Below are 26,178 nucleotides of genomic sequence, written 5' to 3'. Positions count from 1 at the left end.
GTTGAGATAAGTAAACAGATAGCAATGGTTTGGTTCACATTGTGAGCAAAAGCATGCAGTGCCTGCCCTTAGGAAGCTAATTGTATAATAATAAATGATAGCAAAATGATGGGAAGTGCTTTCACATTGATATTTTCCACTCCATTTACGGAGTTAAGCAGTAAAACCTGTCGAGAACGCTCCTAGTAGCTCTGAAATTCCGAGTTGAATGACTAATCATTTAGGACGGATACAACAACAACCAATGGCGGGCATCTTTCCCATTGATTTGTTAACAGTTCAGTTCTGGGAATGGGTGTCTATAAAATTGGTATGCTGCAATGCTGAGAACTATGTTCAGCACTCCATCTCTTCCCCTTTCCTCTACCCATTAGACTTGAGTCTGACTTGATTATATTTAAATATGGTATTATCTGATCTGATTGGATAGCATGCAAAACAAAGCCTTTCACTGTACCTCAGGATACCTCGGTAAACCTAAACCTAAGCACCTTGATGCCATTAGAACAACGTCACAAGCTGAAGACCCTAGGCGATTTTTTAGGCGACTGCCGTCGGCTGTCAAAGTCGTAGCAGATCGCCCAAATTTTATTTTATCCTACGACAATGACCACGACAATGTCGAATCAGGCCGAGATTACACCGTTTTCGGAAACATCGCGAAATTCCCACGCTGTCAATGCTTCTCCGGCATCCTAATTTTCGCTGAAATCACTGACAAGTCGGTAATTACTTGAGAGTTTTGAAATATAACATCTTGCCCGGGTTACTTGAAAACCAAGCTTCACGGTAACAAGCCATAAACTGGATTGACTTCCAGCTTACTAATAGCAGCATTACGAAATTTAATTTAAAAAGTGGTTAAATCGATTTTTGTGCAGAGTGTGGGCATTCTTTGCAAATGTATGGAGATGCATATCTGGTTTCTGGGTTGCATATCTGGGTTGGGAGCCTACGTTAAATGTAATCGCTGATGGCCATAAACATCGCAAAAATTCCCACGCTTACCTGACCGTCAAACTGTCGCCTCCAATCTACCTGTCAAATGTCCTGACGGTAAATAAATTGGTTAAACACAAGTATTTTATGGTATCTTCAAATTACTTTACTTAATTTAATATTATGTGGTTCTAAATACATCTAAGCAAACCTAGCAAACCTGGGGACAGCATGCGACAGCGCCCACAATAAGCAACGATAACTGGCAACAAGCCAGCTGTCGCCGAGAAATTTCATACCGGTTGATTTCTCAGCGACGCACCGAGATTCACTACGATTCTTTGAAGACTCCTCACGATCATGCCTGTGACACCCTGGCGAACTGTCGGCGACAGCCTAGTCGCCGGCAGTCGCCTTAAAACCGCCTAAGTGGGACGGGCCCTTTACTGTCTGGGTTTTTTCTAAGTGCTCCGGTTTCCTTCCACATCCCAAAGATGTGCAGATTGGTAGGTTAATTGGCTGCTGTAAATTGCCCCTAAGGTGTAAGTCAGCGATAGAATCTGGGGGGTGTTGATGGGAATGCGGGGAAAATAAAATTGGTTTAGTGGAAGACACAGCCACACACAGAAAGACCGAGGGGGGGCACACAGACGCAGCAAGACCCGACAGGCTGGGGCTCATTCCCTGAACATCGGGGAACGGTAGGGGAGGGAGCCGGTGGTGATGATCATGAGGGGTAAGGCGGGTAGGAAAGTGAACCAGGGTCATACGTTCAGCGCCCTCAAGGTCAGTTGCAGGAGGCACTCCCAGGGCACAAAAGTGGCCGGGCGAGGAGAGGAGCTCTCAATGAATGATACAGACGAAGACGATGGCTGGAGACCTTGCAGAAGCCTGGGACTTACCTGGATAGGGTGCCGCTCCGTATGACCTAGCATGCCGATCGGAACAGACAATGGGTAGAAAGATATGTATCAGTGTTTTGAACTCAATGACCACCACTAATGTTATCTGCACCTGCTACTGTTAGCATTGGTTTGGTTGTAGACATCCACAGAATGCAATTTGTTTTCCTTCTAACATCCAGTGAAGAAAATTACAATGTTTCAAAACCAATTGATTTGAAATTAAATGATAGGGTGCAATCATGATTCATTCATCTAATTGAAGGCCAGTGCCAATTTTAGTTTGAGTTGTAGTTTACTTTAATTTATTATTGTCACATGTACCTTGGTACAGTGAAAAGCTTTCTGTTACGTGCTATCCAGTCAGTGAAAAAACTATACATGACTATCAAGTGTACAGATACAGGATAAGGGTTATCACATTTTGTGCCAAATAAAGTCCAATAAAAGTCCGATAAAAGACAGTTCGATGGTCCCCAATGAGTAGGTCATTGGTAGGTCAGGACTGCTCTCTAGCTGGTGAGAGGATAGCTCAGTTGCCTGGCAGCTGGGAAGAAACTGTCCCTGAAGCTGGAGGTATGCGTTTTCGAACTACTGTACGTCTTGCCTAATGTGAGAGGGGAGAAGAGGAAGTGACCGGGCTGAGACCTGTCCTTGATGATGCTGGTGGCCTTGCCGAGGCAGCATGTAGTTTAGATGGAGTCAGCGGAAGAGACTCGGTTTGTGTGATGGTCTGGGTTGCGTCCACATTTCTCTGCAATTTCTTGCGGTGTTGAATGGAGCTGTCCCCAAACCATATGGTGATGTATCTCGGTAAAATGCTTTCTATGGCGAAAGTTGTTGGGGACATGCCACACTTCCTGAGCCTTGTAAGGAAGTAGTGCTTTCTTAGCCATTGCTTCGGTGTGACAGGTCTAGGACAAATTGCCAGTGATATTTATTCCTAAGAACCTGGAGCTTTCGACCAGCTCTACTTCGGTACCATCAATGTATACCAGGGTGTGGGTACTGCTTTGCTTTCTGAAGTCAATCACAATCTCCTTTGTCTCACAGACATTGAGGGAGAGGTTGTTGGCTTGGCACCAGGTTACGAGGTTCAAAATCTCCTTCCAGACTCCATCTTGCCATTATTTGATATCCGGCCCACTCTGGTGGTGCCTCCTGCGAATTTGTAAATTGAGTTGGATTTGTATTTGGCTGTGCATTCGTGAGCGTATGAATATAGTAGGGGGTTGAGAACACATCTTTGCAGGGCACCAGTGTTGAGGATTATCGTAGTGGATGATTTGTCATCTGTCCTCACTGACTGCAGTCTGTTGGTCAGTGTCCAGTTGCAGAGGGGAGTGCTGACCAATGCATGATCTGTCCTGTGGTCACCCTTTCATCTGAATGACTTCCATGTTTAGATTTGCATATTAGTTGAGTTACTGAAGGTCAATGTACCTCAGAGCACCGTTTGAATAGGATTCTCCAAATAATTCAAGATAGGTGCTTTAGAAACTTTTAAGGAGTCTCAGAAGGTTGTGAGATATCGGTTGTAGCTTGAAACTGTATAATATTTAACCATTTCCTGTTGTCTGGAAATTCATAAACCCATGAAGGCATGTGCTAAAATAGCACAAAGTGTTGGAGTAACTCAGTGGGTCTGGCAGCATCTCTAGAATAACATAGATAGGTGACGTTTTGGGTCGGGTCCCTTCTTGAGGCTCGGAACCAGTCTGACGAAGGGTCCCGACCCGAAATGTCACCTATCCATGTTCTTCAGAGAAGCTATCTGACCCGCCGAGTTATTCCAGCACTTGGTGTCTTTTTGTAAACCAGCCTCTGCAGTTCCTTGAATCTGCTAAAATAAGACTCTCTGGGAGATCCATGGCAATTTGTAGCATATGTCATTTTCTTCTGTGCTCATTAAGCAAACCACATTGCACTTTGGAAGTGCCAATCTGGATGTTTCTCTCATTGGCTAGTGCTAAGCACAGAGAATTTCAGAGAATTCGCACAGCGAGAAAACCGAACCAGAGGTGACTGATACCGTGTCTGGATCTTTTCAATGTAAGCAGTTACTGAATAAAAGGACTGCTGGAGGCTGGACTGCTGTGTCACAGATGCGTGCTTTATAATTTTGACAGAAGAGATGAAAATCCACAGAGTGACACTGTAATAATCCAGTGGAAAAAATGAAGCTGCGGTGAAACAAAGTGGCCAGAAGTCATAATGCCCACACACATGCGCTGAGGACATTTTTAGTCACACAAATATTTTGCAGGTGCACTCAAGGTCAGTGGATTTTCTAAAGACTCATTTACATCATTCACATAGATATCACATTACTCATAATCCTACCCACATATTTCACTCTTCACTCACACTTACAGTATTCAACTGCGACAGGCAGATCAAACAACACATTGCATTGCACTCACCAACCTTTAGTTTAGTTTAGAGATACAGTGCGAAAACGGGCCCTTCAGCCCACTGAGTCCGCACCGACCAGCGATCCCCGCGCATTAGCACTATCCTACACACGAGGATCAATTTACACTTATACCAAGCCAATTTACGTGCAAACCTGTACGTCTTTGGATTGTGTGAGATAACCAGAGATCTCAGAGAAAACCCAGGTAGTCACGGGAAGAACATACAAACTCCATACAGACAGCACCCGTAGTTGGTATTGAACCCGGGTCTCCGGCGCTGCAAGCGCTGTAAGGCAACAACTCTACCTCTGTGCCACCATGCCGCCTTTCTTCCTTTTCTGTTGGTGGACAAGTTTGTATACGGAGCCAGAAGATTAGATGGATGAAGGAATGGGTGCTGCTGAATATGGGCTCATCTTCCGCAGAACACTGAACCGGATGACAATGATGATGGCGGTGTTCTCGTGCCCAGTTCTCCTTCTCCCATCCTGCTCTTTACTCATAGAGCAATTCCTTCTGTACTGTGGCATTTACATGTTCAAAAATGTCTATCCTTCCTGCCCCCTCCCATCAGCATGACTTTACCTTATGCATGACCTATTTCAGACATACAAGCAGCCCTACTTGGCAAGCCCTGGCTGCATTGTGACAATAACTAGAGACGATGGAAGACCTCACCTGACGCTCATGCACACCAGATTGTAATGAAGCGTCTCTGATTTGAGATGTTAACTGGTTTCTCTTTCTACAGCTGATGCTTGACTGGCTGAGTTCTTCCAGCATTTCTGCTTTTGTTTTGGATCCTGGCAGTCTGCGTATCTCACCTGAAAATAGTGGGCAGCGGTATGACGCGGTAGCTTGTGCGGTGGAAATTCAAAAGTGAAGGTTGACGATCAGAGGACATTGATGGGGCAATCTACAGATCAGAGGACATTGATGGGGCAATCTACAGATAAAGTGTGATATGCCCTACAGACACAGATGAGTAACGCGCCCATCACTCGAGGGCAAATCTGCCCCAAGGCAGATAGAATGAAAAGTAAAAATTTGAAAATAATGAGAGCAAAATAATATATTTATAAGGCAAAATAATACATTCTGCTGGAAGATATCACAAAATGCTGGAGTAACTCAGCGGGTCAGGCAGCATCTCTGGAGAGAAGGAATGGGTGACATTTCGGGTCGAGACCCTTCTTTAGACTGAAGAAGTCAGTGGGCCAGACATCATCTATGGAAGGAAATGGATAGATGGTGTTTCGGGTCAGAAACCATCTTTGGATATTATTGTTATTCAGTGATTATTATTTCATTTCAGGTTAGGATCATTATTCAGACATTATTATTATTTAGAGCCTCCAGTTCCTCTACGGATGTAAAATGAAGTCATGGGGTAAGATGAGACGCAGGACAGGGATTTGTGATTTTCAATCTGAAGAAGGGTCTCGGTCTGAAACGGCACCTATTCCTTTTCTCCAGAGATGCTGCCTGGCCCCCTGAGTGACTCCAGCATTTTGTTTCTATCTTCGGTGTAAATTAGCATCTGCAGTTCCTTCCTATACATTTTGTCGGCTCTACTGTGAAATCTCCTCGTGGTATGCCTACTTTGAAGATGTTCTCCTCCTCTCTCCGACGAGTTCTATGCACCTTTTCATATCTCCTTGACTCTCAGTCTGAAGTGTCTCGACCAGAAACGTAATGTATTTATTTTCTCCAGAGATGCTGCCTGACCCACTGAGTTGCTCCAGCGTTTTGTGTCTATCTTCAGTATAATATTAGGATATTGCTCCCCTATTTTTCACGCAATATTTCTGACCCTGCAAAATGTTTATTAGCGTGCAATTTTTGTTATGAAGATATAATCATGATATTTATTTCAGTGGTTTAGAGTTAGATTTTCATTGATAGCTTCACTGACGTGCAGAACTTTGTACCAAAAAGGTGTCATATAAAGGTATACATAAGTGACTGCAGATGCTGGAATCTTGAGCAAAAAAACAAACTGCTGGAGGAATTCAATGGGCCAGGCAGCATTTGTGGGCCAGGCAGCATTTGTGGAAGGAAATAGACAGATGACATTTCGGGTCAGGACCTTTCAAAAATCTCTAAATAATAATAATGTCTGAATAAGGATCCTGACCTGAAATTAAATAATAATCACTGAATAACATTAATATCCAAAGATGGTTTCTGACACGAAACACCATCTGTCAATTTCCTTCCATAGAAATATAGAAACATAGAAAATAGGTGCAGGAGTAGGCCATTCGGCCCTTCGAGCCTGCACCGCCATTCAATATGATCATGGCTGATCATCCAGCTCAGTAGCCTGTACCTGCCTTCTCTCCATACCCCCTGATCCCTTTAGCAAAAAGGGCCACATCTAACTCCCTCTTAAATATAGCCAATGAACTGGCCTCAACTACCTTCTGTGGCAGAGAATTCCACAGACTCACCACTCTCTGTGTGAAGAATTGTTTTCTCATCTTGGTCCTAAAAGACTTCCCCCTTATCCTTAAGCTGTGACCCCTGGTTTTGGACTCCCCCAACATCGGGAACAATCTTCCCGCATCTAGCCTCTCCAACCCCTTAAGAATTTTATATGTTTCTATAAGATCCCCCCTCAGTCTTCTAAATTCCAGCGAGTACAAGCCCAGTCTATCCAATAGATGCTGTCTGGCCCACTTTCTTCTTCCAGCAGTATGTATTTTTTTGCCTTATAAATGTATTATTTTGCTTTCCTCAAGATTTTCAAAATTTTTACTTTTCATTCTATCAATTTATTTTGATCCATTGGTGCTGTTGATCCAACTGCAGTTTTGTATAAAGTGGAATAGTGATGATGGATAATATATTCTGACTTTATGGCTTGTCCACTAGTAAATAGAATTTCTGTAATTCGATCAGCAATCTTAAATGTTGACCAGGCAGTAAATAAACGACAAAATCCGGAAATGGAGTGGAAAATGGCAAAGTGCACCAAGCTTAGTATGAAGCACTTATTTGAGAGAAGGGTTCCTTATTTATCAATCATGGCTAATATAAATCCTGCAGGTGAAATATTGCACCTTGAGACTTCACTACATGACTCCAACATTCTTGCTGACTCCAACAAAGGCATTCACATTTTCAGTTCAATATTGCACGTGAAATGGAGAACATTGATTCTAAATAATTTTTGTCTGCGTGTGATCAATGGAGGTATGATCAAGGGCTTATTTTCCTGGTATAAATCATCTCTGCATCAATAAGGCACTCTTGCTAATACTTCCTTTATTGATCGCCTTTAAACTTAATGCATTAATGCTGAGGAAATGGCTTAAAATGGAGCTTTGCCGTCATGTACTGGATCTGTTTTACAGACCACAGTTGATTTAGAAGCAATTTGTGACTAGCATTTTGATGTATTTATTGTTATTAATCCAGGAATGCATGATCACCATCCAGTGTAACAAATTGATCTGAACAGCAGATACTGATGAATGTTTGCATAAAATTGCAGTTAAGTCCTTGCAGTAGGTAGTTAAATAGTCGAACTGGCACTTCCACTTCGATCTGTGGAAGAGATACAAGCTATGTGCCTTGATAATGTGCTCCCAGATGCTCTGAGGAGGATGCTGTGAATTTAGCTTTGTTATCCACGGTGAGTTTGACTGCAAAACCTCGCAGAAAGGCTGAGGGCAAGGGCAAATGCAACTGCTGAAAGCAAAATTCAGTGCAGGGTACGAGAAGCCCCGATCATGTTTCATTTGGCATGGGAAGCGCTGTGTAATTTAATATTATAAAACTTTATAAATCCCAAATTTGCATACACTTAGAATGAATTGAAAATTCCTGACGCAAGATTAAGTATTGTTTGTTGGTGTAATAAATCAAATGGGAATGTTAAAATATACAGAGTAGAAAAATCGCGCTGAAACTCCAGAAATGATTGTGAAGTCAGAAAGTGAAATTATAGTTTTTTTTTAACTGATTTTTCTAGCCAATGTGGGCAGGACATGTCAGAAGGATGTCTGATGACAGAATGCCTAAACAGCTCCCTAATGGCGAGCTGACAGAGGCAAGTGAGAATGTGGTGGACAGCGAAAGAGATTCAAAGACACTCTTGGAACATTGACACACACTACGAGGAACAACAAGCACTAGATCATTCTGGTTGGCATACCTGCATCAAAAGCTGCCACCACTCATATGAGGAACTCAAAATGGAGGAAGAAAAGAGGAAAAATTATTGATTCCACAGCATTTCTGCACTTGTGTCACCTGTAAAGTGGCATCACCAACAATTAACGTTGAAGTCTCCCAGGGCCTCTCACTACTGTCAGTGTACCAATATATCACATCGCTGTTAAGCCTGAACTACCAATAGATTTGAAATGGCCCCAGTAGGGGTTCCTCTCTGCAGGGATTCTGCCCCTCTGCATCTGGGACTTGGGGTGGAGGGTACTGCACCAACGAGTCCCTTGCAACCTGTTCAACAGTTCACAGACTCGCCGGCTGCCTGCCACTTTGTGGGCTGGAGGAGTCTGTGTTACAATAGACAATAGACAATAGGTGCAGGAGGAGGCCATTCGGCCCTTCGAGCCAGCACCACCATTCAATGTGATCATGGCTGATCATTCTCAATCAGTACCCCGTTCCTGCCTTCTCCCCATACCCCCTGACTCCGCTATCCTTGAGAGCTCTATCTAGCTCTCGCTTGAAAGCATTCAGAGAATTGGCCTCCACTGCCTTCTGAGGCAGAGAATTCCACAGATTTACAACTCTCTGACTGAAAAGGTTTTTCCTCATCTCTGTTCTAAATGGCCTACCCCTTATTCTTAAACTGTGGCCCCTGGTTCGGGACTCCCCCAACATTGGGAACATGTTTCTTGCCTCTAACGTGTCCAACCCCTTAATAATCTTATATGTTTCAATAAGATCCCCTCTCATCCTTCTAAATTCCAGTGTATACAAGCCTAGTCGCTCCAGTCTTTCAACATATGACAGTCCCGCCATTCCGGGAATTAACCTAATAAACCTTCGCTGCACACCCTCAATAGCAAGAATGTCCTTCCTCAAATTTGGAGACCAAAACTGCACACAGTACTCCAGGTGCGGTCTCACTAGGGCCCTGTACAACTGTAGAAGGACCTCTTTGCTCCTATACTCAACTCCTCTTGTTATGAAAGCCAACATTCCATTGGCTTTCTTCACAGCCTGCTGTACCTGCATGCTTCCTTTCAGTGACTGATACAATAGGACACCCAGATCTCGTTGTACGTCCCCTTTTCCTAACTTGACACCATTCAGATAATAATCTGCCTTCATATTCTTAACACCAAAGTGGATAACCACACACTTATCCACATTAATCTGCATCTGCCATGCATCCACCCACTCACACAGCCTGTCCAAGTCACCTTGCAACCTCATAGCATCTTCCTCACAGTTCACACTGCCACCCAGCTTTGTGTCATCTGCAAATTTGTTAAATCCCTTCATCCAAGTCATTAATGTATATTGTAAATAGCTGCGATCCCAGCACCGAGCCTTGCGGTACCCCACTAGTCACTGACTGCCATTCTGAAAGGGACCCATTTATCCCCACTCTTTGCTTTCTATCTGCCAACCTATTTTCTATCCATGTCAGTACCCTACCCCCAATACCATGTGCTCTAATTTTTCACACTAATCTCCTATGTGGGACCTTGTCGAAGGCTTTCTGAAAGTCAAGGTACACTACACCCACCGGCTCTCCCCTGTCCATTTTCTTAGTTACGTCCTCAAAAAATTCCAGAAGATTAGTCAAGCATGATTTCCCCTTCGTAAATCCATGCTGACTCGGAACGATCCTGTTACTACTATCCAAATGCGCTGCAATTTCGTCTTTTATAATTGACTCCAGCTAACTGGTTTATAATTTCCTGTTTTCTCTCTCCCTCCTTTCTTAAAAAGTGGGATAACATTAGCTACCCTCCAATCCACAGGAACTGATCCTGAATCTATAGAACATTGGAAAATGATCACCAATGCGTCCATGATTTCTAGAGCCACCTCCTTAAGTACCCTGGGATGCAGACCATCAGGCCTTGGGGATTTATCAGCCTTCAGTCCATCAGTCTACCCAACACCATTTCCTGCCTAATGTGAATTTCCTTCAGTTCCTCCGTCACCCTAGGATCTCTGGCCACTAGAACATCTGGGAAATTGTTTGTATCTTCCTTAGTGAAGACAGATCCAAAGTACCGGTTCAACTCGTCTGCCATTTCCTTGTTCCCCGTAATAAATTCCCCTGCTTCTGTCTTCCACATGTATATGGAGTGTGTGAGGTTGCAGCCCCTGTTCCAATATCTAAAGGGGCTGCTCCTTGCCTTCTGGTTTAACTTCTGACCAACCATCCTCTTCTTTGGACACCCTGTGCGTAAGGGAGAGGGTATAGCCAGAGATGTCCTGGTTGGGTTTCTCCTAGGCCTGGCCAAGCTGGCCATCCGCGAGTCATGGCGCCAGGCGGAAGAAGGCTCTGCCCGAGCTGGCTGCCTGCCCCTTTTCCGGGGTTACGTCCGTGCCCGGGTGGTACTTGAGATGGACTACACGCTGTCCACGGGCACGCTGGGGGATTTCCGGGACTGTTGGACTCCGCATGGGGTGGAAGTCATCCTCAATAAGGATTGTAACATAGTTGTATAATAGTTTACTTAGTATATTTGTTTGTCTTGTATTATGGCGGTGGGCTTTGTTTTGTTTAATTTTGAACTGTAAATAATTGATTAAATAATTTTTGGTAAAAAAAGGATAAAACAATTTAAAAAAAGATTTGAAATGGTGATACATAGAACATAGAACAGTTCACCACAGAACAGGCCTTTCAGCCCACAATATCATATCATATCATATCATATATATACAGCCGGAAACAGGCCTTTTCGGCCCTCCAAGTCCGTGCCGCCCAGCGATCCCCGCACATTAACACTATCCTACACCCACTAGGGACAATTTTTACATTTACCCAGCCAATTAACCTACATACCTGTACGTATATCCACTTTGAACATGAAACCAAATTAATCTAATCCCCTCTGCTTGCATATGATCCACATCCTTCTATTCCCTGCATATCCACGTGTCTAACCAAAGGCTTCTTAAATGTAATGAAGGATCCTTGGATATTATTTGAAAAAGATGCACTCTAAGTATGGTGGTTGCTTGACTAATCTATGGTATGGCTATCTCTCTTTTGATGCAAAGTCCCCAGGAGTTAATGAGTAATAAATTGCAGGGTCACGAACCTAGGATGTGCCTTTGTCACATTAAAGTCTGGTGCCTGGGTTGATGCCAGGTCATCCATCCAGTTTCATTCATTACAGATTTTCATGGACAAAGGCTTTATATAAACTGGGTGTAGATTTTAGACTTAGATTTTTTTAGATTTAGAGATACAGCGCAGAAACGGGCCCTTCAGCCCACCGGGTCCGCGCCGCCCAGCGATCCCCGCACATTAACACTATCCTACACCCACTAGGGACAATTTTTACATTTGCCCAGCCAATTAACCTACAAACCTGTACGCCTTTGGAGTGTGGGAGGAAACCGAAGATCTCAGAGAAAACCCACGCAGGTCACGGGGAGAACGTACAAGCTCCGTACAGACAGCGCCTGTAGTCAGGATCGAACCTGAGTCTCCGGCGCAGCATTCGCTGTAAGGCAGCAACTCTACCGCTGCGCCACCGTGTAGGGCTTGTATTGCCCTATTAAAAGGCTGTTCAGTATGTACCACATTTCATGGTCTAAAGATCCAGGTTCAAAAGGTATAGAGTATCAGTCAGTGAACGTTATTCCCTTATCATGTATCTGTACACTGCGAATGGCTTGATTGTTGTCTTTCTGCTGGCTGGTTAGCACGCAACAAAAGCTTTTCACTGTACCTCGGCACACGTGACAATAAACTAAACTCAACTGAACTGAAGTTGGCAGCGGTTACCATATGATGCCTCGTTACTGACTCTGTATTCAATCTCTAGTGTTGATTAAATTGAAATTAGGTGCAGAGAAATTCATATATTTTTTTATCTTGATTAAATATAGTCATTGTTAAAATCTGGAAGGATTGTTATAAAAGTTGCTACTATTTGAGTGCTGCCTGCTGGTATTTGTGCCTGTGTTCTTTTTATAAACAAAACTCTTGCATTGTTGGATATTCTAAGAATTCGTAATAATAGATAGTAATTACCTTGAAATAGAAGTGGAAGGGGAGTTATTCTTATGTTCTGGTTTCCTCTAATGTAACTCAGTCTCTTCCAAAGAGCTAATGATATTTCCATTTGCTCACAAAATTGTCAGATAACAATCTGTTCATATTGTGTTAACATCCATACTGTCAGCCTTCCATCAAAATCTACACAAGGTATTAATCGAATTAACCTTTCATTACCAGGTATCAAGAAGCTCATGCACTAAAATCATGAGGTCAAAATATAGAGCAGTAATATAGAGCAATAATAAGATTGTAAGTGTATGAACTCAGGTGCTGTCTGGTGTGGATTTTGCACGTCCTTCCTGTGACCATGCAGGTTTCCTCCTGGTGCTCCAGTTTCCCACAAAGATCCCAAAAATATGCGTGCGGGTTTGTAGGTTAATTGCCCTCTGTAAATTGCCGCTTGAGTGTAGGGAGTGAATGAGAAAGTGAGATAACAGAACTAAAGTGAACAGTTGTACAGGGCTCTGGTAAGACCACACCTGGAGAATTGTGTGTAGTTTTGGTCTCCTAGTTTGAGGAAGGACATTCTTTCTATTGAGGGAGTGCAGTGTAGGTTCACCAGGTTAATTCCCGGGATGGAGGGACTGACATATGATGACAGAATGGGTCGACTGGGCTTATATTCACTGGAATTTAGAAGGATGAGAGGGGATCTTATAGAAACATAAAAAATTCTTAAAGGATTGGACAGGCTAGATGCAGGAAAAATGTTCCTGATGTTGGGGGAGTCCAGAACCAGGGGTTCTGAATAAGAATAAGGTTTAAGAATAAGGGGCAGGCCATTTAGGATTGAGATGAAGAAAAACGTTTTCACCTAGAGAGTTGTGAATCTGTGGAATTCTCTGCCACAGAAGGCAGTGGAGGCCAATTCACTAGATGTTTTCAAGAGAGAGTTAGATGTAGCTCTTAGGGCTAATGAAATCAAGGGATATGGGGAGAAAGCAGGAACGTGGTATTGATTTTGGATGATCAGCCATGATCATATTGATCAAAGGGCCCAATGGCCTACTCCTGCACCTATATTCTATGTTTTTATGAACGGGTGATCGATGGTCGGCTTTGGATCGGTGAGCCGTATCTCGATGCAGTATCTCTAAACTAAAGATGGGAAAGACCATCTTTTGGCTGGATTTTGGATAGCATCTTCATTCACACACAAAGAAAGAGCTACATTATAATATACCACTCCTCGTTCATTCTGCAATATGTTGTATTCATAAATTATGTTTCTTGACAAAATAATTTATCTAGATATTACGAAAACTCTCATCTTGTTTGATTGTTTGTTTGTTCATTCATAAATATATTTATACCCGAAATACAGCCAAAACGGTACACAATAGCGCGACAATTTTAGGCCCACCCTACTCAACATTTCCCTGCGGTCTCAATTGATCAAGTTTTGTTACATTTTAAAAACAATTAACTTAATAAACTTTATCAATGCGCTCCCCCCCCCCCCCCCCCCCCCCCGGTCAGGAGGACCGGCGCCCATCCCGGCGTGCCCCGCACCTGACCTTCCTCCTGTGGTGCAGCGTGGCAGAAGGTCAAAGAAGATGGCCGTCGCCGTCGAGCTGCCGCTACAGGAGAGGTTTCCACCCAATGGGTCCATGGCTCGCTCTGGCCGACACAATGGCCGCCCGGGGCCGGGTTGAGTGGCTCCCTTTCCCCTTTCCTCACCCCCCTCGCCCACCCACGGCCCCGGGTGACTCCCCAGCCGGCAATGGGTCCACGGGTCGTCAGTTGGGGGAGGGTTGCCGTGCCCGCAGGAGAGGTTTGGATCCAACAGGTCCACGCCTGTCTAGTGATTTTTAAAATCCCTATGGTATCAGTTGAGGGATAGTAAATGGTTACAGTGTGTGATTATTGAGGTGAATTGTCAACAGAAGCATTTCATTATCTTTTTATATTGGCAAGATCAATGATGTCTGTTAATAATCGTACATGGAACATAGAAAAGTACAGCGGAGGAAGAGGCCCTTTGGCCCACAATGTCTGTGCCGAACATGACGTCAAGTTAAACTAATGTCATCTGCCTGCACATGATCCATATCCTTCCATTCACTGCATATCCACGTGCCGATCTAAAAGTCTCTAAAATGCCAATAGATTTTATTTAGTCCAATCCTGCAGCTTTGTACATGAGCTACAGTCAAATTAGTGAAAATTTGAATTGACCAGAGAAAGAGGTGGAGGCAGGTTTTATTACAACATTAACAACACATCTGAAATGTCCAGGCATTGAAGGTTACAGGCAGTGTGCTAGAAATGGGATTAGTATCGATAGATGACCAGAATGAACACAGTGGCTGAAGTGCCCATTTCCATGCTTTTTGATTCCATGACGAAGCACAATCTATTATGTTCATTGGCAATTATTTTCATGCAAGTTTACAACTCAATGATAAATATTTTGCTGTTGTGCTTGAAACTTTTCTGAATTGTTACATTTTTCACAATGTCTAGTAAAGAATATTATTTCCATTGTTGTCAGTCCATGAACCACTGTAAACCCTATATTTTTAACACTGAACATAATTAGCATTGCTACTTTAGAGAAAGAAGCTAATGGACTGTTGGTTTATGAAATATCATCCATTAAAACATCGTCTGCTGCAAAGCTATCAGAAGAGCATGAAATATGACTGTGCTTTATAAATGATTACTCCTTTTATAGGTTTTGATGTATTAGCCGTATGAAATATTTGTTTTCTTTAATATGCTTTTAAATTTGAAGTGAATATCTGCCAGTTGAAATACATCTGAAACAGCCTGAACCCAGGTCGCATGAAGGAGCCCTATGTCATCAAAGTAAAACTAAAATAGCATTCACATCCTGAGCAGCCATTGCTTTGGATGGCGTTTATAGGGACATTTTTCTATACATTTGTGCGCTAATGAACTGGCCACAGTCTTCACAGATATCTTCATCTACTCACTTCAGCAGTCCATTGTTCCCATCTGCTTTAGGGCAACCTCCATCATTCCAGTCTCTGAGAAATTTAAAATGACGTGTCACAGTGACTACTGTGCCAGTAGCTCTATCATCACTCCATCCAAGACCGCAAGAAATTGCAGTGAGTTCTGAACACAGTTCTGTCCATCCTGCAAACCAGCCTCCTCCCATCCATCGACTCTATTTTTACTTCACGTTGCCTCGGGATAAACAGACAACATAATCAAGGACCACTCACATCCTGGTCATTCTCTATGCTCCCCTCTCCTGTCGGGCACAAGATACAAACCCTTGAAAGCATGTACCTGCAGATTCAGGAACAGTTGCTTCCCCACTGAGTATTGAAGAGACCTCTCATTAACTAAGGGTATGGTGTTGATTTCCCAAGCTATCTTGTTGCAGCCCTTGCAATATTTTTATGTCCAGTTTCTCTGTCGCTGCAGCACTGTATGCGGCATATTGTTTATTTTTCTCTTTGCATCACGTGTATTTGTATGTGGTGTGATTGTGCCTATGTATGGTACTCTTTACTCGATGAGCTTCATTGCATCCTGGTTTATATGACAAGAAAATAATGTGAATCCAAATCTGAGTATGATTTAGCAATTTCTTTCCATGTTTACCTGTGCAAACCTAAATTGAAATGCTGTATATTAGTAACTGAGTGCACAATTTGCCACGTTCTCCAGAACAGTGTTATCCTGTCAAAGAGCATGAAAAGTTTACCCTTTGTTTTCCTTCAACAGGTTGTTATACTCTACTTTGAGCCAAGCATATTCAGATGTATTCTTCTACGATGGGTTCGCCTTTTGGGCTTTGCAATTGTTTATGGAACTGTTACTCTCAAGTTGTACAGGTACTGTCTTCTGATTTTTTATATCCTTCTTCACAACTGCCATGACATAAGTGCCTGCAAATTAGCTGTCTATGTACACTGTTTGCCACCACTCTATTATCTCTACTAATTATTACAATATTTTGCAGATTGCATAATTGTTTCCATTTCTATATCTCAATTATCAAGACTATATTTGGTGAAATTTCCTTTTTGCAATCCAATTTTCCAACTATTAGACATAATACAGAGAAATTATGATCTGAGAATTTATGGTATTTCAAAAAGCTGGAGTAACTCAGCAGGTCAGGCAGCATCTAGAAGAGAGGGAATGGGTGACGCTTCGGGTCGAAACCAGCCACATTTGAGAAATTATGTTCTGTGTTTTGTGTACCTGGATTTATAACCACCCATAAGCAAAGCACGGAGCCCACATGTGTGTCAGAAGGAACTGCTGATGCTGGTTTACACTGAAGATAGACATGAAATGCTGGTGTAACTCAACAGGTCAGGCAGCATCTCTGGAGAAAAGGAATAGGTGACATTTTGGGTCGAGACCCTTCAGCGGCTTGAAGGATCTCGTCCTAAAACATCACCTATTCCTTTTCTCCAGAGATGCAGCCTGACTTGCTGAGTTACTCTAGCATTTTGTGTCTATCGAGACCACAACCCTGGTTTAGGAAAAAATTCCCAAAGTACTAGAATAACACATTATCTCTGGAGGACATGGATAGGTGATATTTCAGGTAAGAACCCTTCTTTAGCAAAGCCTATGTTCCACTCATATTTCTATAACTGAAGAGTTTATTTAAATGTTTTACATATAAAAGCGAATATTGGCAATTTTAACTGGTTGGTGGAGTGAAAACAAGGGATATTAGTTCAGCTGCCTATTGTATATCCATTCCCAATTTCATTTCCAATGGGAAATAAAAATCAACAATGGTTTATTAACAGGCAGCAAAATCAATATTCTCCCATCTGCACTATCAGCCAATAAAGACTTCCCCCTCTGACTCACAACAATTGAAGATCCAAAATTGGCCCCATCTATTTATTTTGCAATTTATAAATGTCACTTTCCCTTGAATATGTGGGTGAAAATAAACCAGAGCAAAAAAGGGACTACAGACTTTGGTTATTGAATAGAACTACTACTCGTGGATAAAAAGCTGTTTTTATGTCTGGCTGTGGCTGCTTTGACAGTCCGGAATTGCCTTCCAGAGGGAAGTGCTTCAAAGATTTTGTGGCCAGGATGAGAGGGGTCAGAGCTGATCTTGCCCGCTCGCTTCCTGGCCCTTGCAGTGTACAGTTCATCAATGGGGCATCAGACTGGAGAAGGGTATGGACCTGAAACATCACCTATACATGATCTCCAGAGATAATGTCTGACCTGCTGAGTTACTCCAGCACTGTGTCCTTTTATGGCAGACAGATCATAAGTACTCAGCAAAGCAGTCGCCTAGTCTGTGCTTGGTCTAAATAATGCAGAGGAAGCCACGTAAAAGTGCCAAATCAATAGACGAGTTAGAGGATGCATGTGCGTGTGAGTCTCTACATCACCGAGCAGGGTTGTTTGGGTTTCTGGATGGTGAAGAGGGTGGAGGTGTAGGAATAGATGTTCCTCCACCTGCAGTTGCAGGGCAGAGTACCTGGGGAGGAGGAGTGCTGGGGAGGGATGGGTGAACCAGGGAGCCATGGAGAGAGTGGTCCCTGTAGAAAACAAAAACTGTTGGGGAAGGGAAGTTGCGATAGGTAAAGTGATCGCATTGTAGCTGGCAGAAATGTTGAAGAATGCCAAAGGCTGGCGGAGTAAAAGTTCAAACTAAATGCACTGAAGGGGAATTAAAAGAAAGGGGAACATTTCTGGCGCTGAGCCCCCATGCATATCAAATGTCAGACAAAATATGGAATTAAAAAAGAGACTACTGCAAACACTCAGCAAGCCAGGAAGCATCTGTGGAGAGAGAAACAGAGATTTCACATTGGTTTCAGAGAAAAGAGCCAAGTCACATTGTTGTAATCTCTCGGGATGCAAAATTACAATTAGATTACAAAATCTCTTAGATTTTAAATAATGGGCGACACAAGGTTATTTTGACATTTTGAAATAAGCAAGTGACGAGATAGGCAGATTCTGTTCTCTTCTGGCTGAGAAGAAGATGGTTAAAAGCAGAGACACTCTATCAGGCCCAGCACGCATTATGAAGTTACTCGGATTTTTAAACAAAATTTCATGGGATGAAACGATGACCATGCTGATAAGGAAAATGTCAGATTTCCAGAGATAATGTCTGACCTGCTGAGTTACTCCAGCACTGTGTCATTTAGGAGGTCATTTAGTTTCAGCCATTTCTAGATGATTCAGTGATGTGTGAAAAGCATGTTTTATATTGTTACATAAGTGACCTCTATACGGTGAAGCCAGTCACAAGAATTGTTTTGTATGTTCACTCACTGTGAAGATGAGGCAGCTTAACAATTCCTCTTTAGCCCAGGCTTTATGCCAAGTCTTCTCCTAGTATGTTTTCAAAGATACTGGAAAAAAATGCCAAAAGGATTGCACCTTGTACTTTCCCAAGTGGGACACAATCCTTCAACTTGCTGCTGAAAAACGCCAACAACTTGTCCAAATATAGAAATGAGATTTAGCCAACTGAGACCACTCTGGAGCTGAATGTTATCACAGTGAGCAGCAACTAGGTCTCCAGTGATGGAATGAGTGACATGGCTGAGACAGGCTACATCCTCATCTAAAGGGTTTTGAGATGCAGCTTTTACCAAAGTCCTCAGGTTGTTTTCAATTCTTCTCAACACCCTCATATTTTTTTCATGCTTTTAAAAATAAAAATATCCACAGGAAGCATTTGAAACAGACTTAATTGAAAAAAAATTACTCAAGTTACAATTTTATCAAATTCAACTTGACGGCTGTGGGGTTCTGCGGAGTGTAGAATACCATAATTTTGCCTGGATTGGAGGGTATTAGCTCCAAGGACAGATTGGATCAACACGATTTATCTTCTCTGGAGCCTTGGATGCTGAGGGATGACCTGATAGAAAGAATATTAAATTAGAGAAGGTCAGAATCATTTCCCCAGAAATGACAAAGACGAGAAGGCACAGCTTTAAGATCAGAAGGGCAAAGTTTAAAGGAGTTGCGTGGGGCAATTCTTTTTACACAGAGGCTGGTGGGTGCCTGAAACATGCTGCCAGGGATGATGGTGGAAGCAGATACAATAGTGGCATTTAAGAGGCTTTTAGATAGAACATGATATAGAAACATAGAAACATAGAAAATAGGTGCAGGAGGAGGCTATTTGGCCCTTCGATCCAGCACCGCCATTCATTGTGATCATGGCTGATCATCCACAATCAGTAGCGCGTGCCTACCTTCTACTCATATCCCTTGATTCCGCTAGCCCCTAGAGCTCTATCTAACTCTTTTAAATTCATCCAGTGAATTGGCCTCTACTGCCTTCTGTGGCAGAGAATTCCACATATTCACAACTCTCTGGATGAAAAAGTTTTTTCTCATCTCAGCTTTAAATGGCCTCTTCTTTATTCTTAGACTGTGGCCCCTGGTTCTGGACTCCCCCAACATTGGGAACATTTTTTCCTGCATCTAGCTTGACCGGTCCTTTTACGATTTTATACATTTCTATAAGATGTATAAAATCGGTCACGGTGGCGCAACGGTAGAGTTGTTGCCTCACAGCGAATGCAGGGCTGGAGCCCCGGGTTCGATCCTGACTACGGGTGCTGTCTGTATGGAGTTTGTACGTTCTCCCTGTGATCTGTGTGGGGTTCTCCGAGATCTTCAGTTTCCTCCCACACTCCAAAAACGTACAGGTTTGTAGGTTAATTGGTTTGGTAAATGTAAAAATTGTCCCTAGTGGCAGTAGGATAGTGTTAAAAATTGTCCCTATTAGGTATAGTAACTCTTCGAAAGTGATGACCATGAGATACAAGATGCAAGATCCTCTCTCCTCCTTCTAAACTCCAGCGAATATAAGCCCAGTCTTTCCAATCTTTCCTCATATGACAGTCCCGCCATCCCGGGGATTAACCAAGTGAAGCTACACTGCACTGCCTCAATAGCAAGGATGTCCTTCCTCAAATTAGGAGCCCAAAACTGCACACAGTACTCCAGATGTGGTCTCACCAGGGCCCTGTACAACTGCAGAAGGACCTCTTTACTTCTATGCTCAAATTCTCTTGTTGTGAAGGCCAACATATGCATGGAATGTAGGGATATAGATCACATGCAGGCAGAGAAGATTAGTTTCACCCGCTATCATGTTCAGCATGGACATTGTGGACCGAAATGACTGTTCCTGAGCTGCACTGTGCTGGAAGTGCTGGCAATTCTGTGCAAAACCCAGCATAAATCTCTGCTCAGGTTGCAAGGGAGCATATTACCATATGGCTAGAATGGATCTGATGGATCAATCCCAACTTTACAAATTTCTGAATGCTAACAGGAATAATTAGTTGCATTGTTTCCAAAAGAAATTCTAAAGCAAGGGCTTAAATTTATCGCTGTGCAAATGCAGGTTGTTATTTGTCATTATATTTGCTTGAATGAAGAAGGTATTTATAAAATCAAGCAGCTAAATCCACAGGAGTTCTTTAAATGCAAAATGGGAAAATGAGTTTGCAGATTAAAATTGGAAAGCTCACCTACAGTGGAGAGGTACCATTTCATGCTGAAATAGGATTTGACACCACAAATTATTCCTGTGTGAGGAACTTGACTGCAGCAGACACTGTCGGTTTGAACAGCATCGACTGACACTGGTGGAATGCTACACGTATCCATCTCAAGATTAATTAGAGGAAACAGATGGGAAAATCTCCGTCAAAGCCCCAGCAATCTCCTCCTTTGTCTCCTTCAGCAGGCTGAGAGGCGCCTGATTCTGCCCCGAGGATTATTAAGGCAGCAAAGACATCTCATACCATGTCCTTTCAATGGTATTTTTTTTTTCGAGTTGAATTCTGCTCCAACAACGTACATGTCCTTGGGGAACTATTCCTTTGCCTATAGACAATAGACAATAGACAATAGGTGCAGGGGTAGGCCATTCAGCCCTTCGAGCCAGCACCGCCATTCAATGCGATCATGGCTGATCACTCTCAATCAGTACCCCGTTCCTGCCTTCTCCCCATACCCCCTCACTATGTTTTGTGACTCTGGGCACAGACTGCTATGTTCATTCTTAATGGTCCCTATCCTTTCCCTGATCATCCTTTTATCCTTAACATAAAATGCTTGGGGCTTTTTCTTAATATTGCCTGCCAATATTCTTTTTTTGCTCCCTCTTCACTTCACTTAATTTCTTTTCAAACTACCCCCCCTCCCTGCCCCCACTGCCTATACACTTTCTATATGGTCACCGTGCCTGAAATGATGTCCCAGGTGTACTTGGCCTGTTACATTGCTAAAGAGTAGCTCCCTTACTACCTGGTAGGACTGTCCACTTATTGGATCAACAGTGATGCAGCTGGTGGAGCTGCAGCCTCACAGTGCCAGAGATTTGGGTTAATCGTGACCTCGGATGCAGTCTGTGTGGAATTTACACACTCTCCCTATGACCGCAAGGGTTTCCTCCAGGTGCTCCGGTTTCCCTCCCACATTCGAAAGACGTGCAGGTTTGTAGGTTAATTGGCTGTGACACTTAATCGTTCTATAGGCTGAAATGTTCAATTGCTTGTCCTGCCCATCTTTCCATTCTGGCTGCATGAAAGCAACAAAACCATATTCACAGTCCAACACTCTCAGTTCATTGGCCTTACTTGTCCTACTCTTGGCATTAAAATAAATGCAATCAATTTTGTGTGTCTCCTCTGTGTCCCAGTTTTTCTCTCATTCCCCATTCACTCAGATGGAATAAGGATAGATACTGTGCTGGACTAACCAAGCGGGTCAGACAGTGGCATAATGGTAGAGTTGCTGTCTTGCAGTGCCAGAGATCCAGGTTCAATCCTGACTACGGGTGCTGTCTGTATGGAGTTTGCACCTTGTCCCTGTGACTGCGTGGGTTTTCACCGGGTGCTCCGGTTTCCTCCCACATTCCAAAGGCATGCACATTTGTAGGCTGAATGGCTTCTCTAAATTGTCCCCAGCGTGCAGGATAGAACTAGTGCATGGGTGGTCGGAGTGCTCGGTGGGTGGTCGGAGTGCTCGGTGGGTGGTCGGAGTGCTCGGTGGGTGGTCGGAGTGTTCGGTGGGTGGTCGGAGTGCTCGGTGGGCGGTCGGAGTGCTCGGTGGGCGGTCGGAGTTCTCGGTGGGTGGTCGGAGTGCTCGGTGGGTGGTCGGAGTGCTCGGTGGGTGGTCGGAGTGCTCGGTGGGTGGTCGGAGTGCTCGGTGGGCCAAAGGGCCTGTTTCCATGCTGTATCTCTAAACTAAACCAAGCTCATGTATAAACAACATTTCACGTTGGGACCCTTCTTCAGACTCGGGAACAAGGATAGAGTTCCCCTGGTTCTCGCATTTCACCACATCTAACACATCAGACTCAGACATTTCCGCCGCCTTCAACGTAATCCCACCAATGGTCACAGGTTCCTATCCCTGTCCCTTTTCTGCTTTTTCATAGAAACATAGAAACATAGGTGCTGGAGGAGTCAACTCTTTCTGTAATTCCTTGGTTCCCTCATCCCTTCCCACATAACCCGGCCCTTCCCATGCACTTTCCCCTTCAACCGCAGAAGATGTAACACCTGTCCCTACATCTCCTCTCTCAATTCTAACCATGGAGCACAGACCGCACCACTTCTAATCTCATCTATTCCATTTGGTGCACCCAATGCGGCCTCCTCTACATCAGTGATGCCAAGTGTAGACACGGCAAGATTGCATGTATAGTATTCTGTAGAATTTGTTTCCATAATTTTCAGGAGATCATCAGGTCATAAATGATAGGAGCAGAATTAGGCCATTCGGCCCATCAAGTCTACGCCATTCAATCATGGTTAATTTATTTCTCCCTCCTAACCCCATTCTCCTGCCTTCTCCCCATAACCCCTGACACCCGTACTAATCAAGAATCTATCTATCTCTGCCTTAAAAATATCCATTGACATGGCCTCCATTCACCACCCCAGATATTATATTGGTGCTCACTTCCAATAATCCCTGTGACTGTACTGAGGTGACATTAATCAAAATGGTTGCTGACGTTATCCTTTTTTTGTGTTTCAGAGTATTGAAGGTTTTCCTCTCCCGGACGGCACAACGAATCCCTTACATGACCAGCTGGAGAGTGGTGAGGATGTTGGGAATCATTTTGCTGATAGTTTGCTGGTTTCTGATTTCGTGGACATCTGCGGTGTGTGAGAATTTGGACAGGAATGTTTCACTGATCGTCCAGGGACAGACTGCAGACGGCCTCAAGTTCAACATGTGCCTGGTGGACCGCTGGGACTACATGATGGCCATTGGTGGGTCTGATTTTTAACTGCAAGGTACTCAGTTGTGGTAGAACCATTTGTTCGTTAGCTTCACCTGACACACACACCTCATCCAACCATCTTGTTATTTTCCGTAAGCACCTCCGCTCAGTGCATGTTGAGTTTAGTTTAGTTTAGTTTGGAGATACAACATGGAAACAGGCCCTTCGGCCCACCGAGTCCGCACCGACTAGTGATCCCCATACATTAACACTATCCTATAGACACGATCCCCACACATACACCAAGCCATTTACACATACACCCGTATGTCTTTGGAGTGTGGAAGGAAACCGAAGATCTCGGGGAAAACCCACGCGGTCACAGGGAGAACATACAAACTCTGTACAGACAGCACCCGTAGTCGGTCTCCGGCGCTGTAAGCGCTGTAAGGCAGCAACTCTCCCGCTGCGCCACCCCAGCATTTAAAGGATGACAGTCATGAGAAAGTCAGTCTCATTATTTCATTAGAAAATATACATTTGAACAAAAGAACTGTTTATAACAGTAACCTAAAGACCATAATGATTTATCATAAATATAATTCACGGCATTTAATGCAGTTGATTGCATTTAATTATTTTTTTGCTTAACACACATGTTTTCCAAATTGTAGTGACAATTCTATTTGTGGTCCAATGCCTGGTTCCAATGAACTGGAAACTGGGTTGATTTTATTCCAACAGTTGGACAATAAGGTTGCTGATGGCACAGCCATGATTTCAATAGATGGACCAGAACTCTAAACAATATTTAACGATTCATATTATCAGGTGGTGAATTTCCTGTGTGGTTTGTGTCAGACTCATACAGCACAGAATCAGGCCTTTCGGCTCAACTCGTCCATTCTAACCAAGATATCATCTAAACAATTCCCATTTGCCTGCATTTGACCCATATCCCTTCAAAATCTTTCCTATCCATGCCCCTGTCCAAATGTCATTTAAACTTTGTTATCGTGCTCGCCACAACCACTTTCTCTGGCAACTATTTCCATACACGTACCACTCTCTGTGAAAAAGCTGTCCCTCAGGTTCCTATTGTCTTTTTCCTTTTGCCTTAAATCTTCAGTCACAGGAAAGCCAGGGGAATGCAGGCAAAACTGTATAAACTGTCAAACTCCCAGTGGGTAATTGAGCTACCTCCATTCGAAAATGATTCTTTGAGGCTTCTGGTTCTTGGAACTGCTTTCAAATGTTGACATAATTATAAACACAGAGAGAGGTGTAGCTCATCAAGCCTGTTCTGATATTCAACATGATTTTGTCTTATCATCCATCCCATTAGTATATCAAAAATATTTCTTCATAACCCTTGAAGACGTCTTTAAGTGAAATCCATCAGAACCTGGAGACCAATCAGACCGCAGTTCCAACTATTCATACATTTTGTATAGTTCTAACACTCAAAATTTCCCCCAGTTCCATCATTCCTCCTAATTTGAGATTGACAGATGTTTCTTGGTAGGAAGGAACTGCAGATGCTGGTTTACACCAAAAATAGACATAAAATGCAGGAATCTCTCAGGCAGCATCTCTGGAGAAAAGGAATAGGGAACTTTTCGGGTCGAGAGCCTTCTTCACACTGAGAGGCTATTTCTTGTTTCCCCTCTAGTTATGAGTGATGGAAAGTGCCTGCTTAACTCATCAACCAGTTCAGTTCAGTTTAGTTTATTGTCACGTGTACCGAGGTACAGTGCAAAGCTTTTGTTGCATGCTATCCACTCAGCAGAAAGAGAATACATGATTACCATCAAGCCATTTACAGTGTATAGATAGATACATGATAAGGGAATAATGTTTAGTGCAAAGTAAAGCAGGCAAAGTCCGATTAAAGATAATCCGAGCGTCACCAATGAGGTAGATAGTAGTTCAGCATTGCTTTTTGGTTGTGGTAGGATGGTTCAGTTGCCTGATAACGGCTGGGAAGAAACTGTCCCTGAATCTGATGGCGTGCATTTTCACACTTCTATCCCTTTTGCCTGAGTGGCCAAGGTGCGACTTGTCCTTAATTATGCTGCTGGCCTTGCAAGGCAGTGTGAGGTACCATCTCTTTGTTTACCACTAATAATTCCTCAGACTCACTTTATGTAGGCCCAATGCTCACTTTGTTAATTATTTTGATTTTTAACTATAGAAAATCTTCCCATCTACTTCTATTTCTGGCTAGATATGATCATATTCAATTTTTACTCCCTAATTAATCATTTAAATCAGTTGCCAAAGTTTTTTTTAATATTCTGTCTAATTTGCTGCTCTGCCACTTGTCTGCTTTTGTTTTATGTTTGTTGTTATTAACTTTTTTTAAAGTAAATCACAGATGGCGGATCCACTCATTAGAATTTTTATTTTTCATTGGAATGCACCTGTTCTGCACATTCTGCAAGACCTTCTTCAATGCCTGCAACTACATCCCAACTGACTGAACAATTAATCTAATTTGAC

The 26,178-nt window shown here is 43.1% G+C and overlaps 1 protein-coding gene across 1 annotated transcript in view; it reads left to right on the top strand.

Annotated features, from left to right (window-relative positions):
- gpr158a (G protein-coupled receptor 158a) overlaps positions 1–26,178 on the top strand; it is a 445,865-nt gene that overhangs the window by 341,083 nt on the left and 78,604 nt on the right. The window contains exons 6-7 of the mRNA XM_078416117.1: positions 16,194–16,303; positions 23,487–23,725. Coding sequence (XP_078272243.1) covers positions 16,194–16,303; positions 23,487–23,725 — 349 coding nt within the window. The remainder of the gene's footprint in view (positions 1–16,193; positions 16,304–23,486; positions 23,726–26,178) is intronic.

The sequence above is a fragment of the Rhinoraja longicauda genome, chromosome 2 (genome assembly GCF_053455715.1).
Source record: "Rhinoraja longicauda isolate Sanriku21f chromosome 2, sRhiLon1.1, whole genome shotgun sequence".
Taxonomy (NCBI): domain Eukaryota; kingdom Metazoa; phylum Chordata; class Chondrichthyes; order Rajiformes; family Arhynchobatidae; genus Rhinoraja; species Rhinoraja longicauda.
This window is presented reverse-complemented; position numbering and strand designations above follow the sequence as displayed.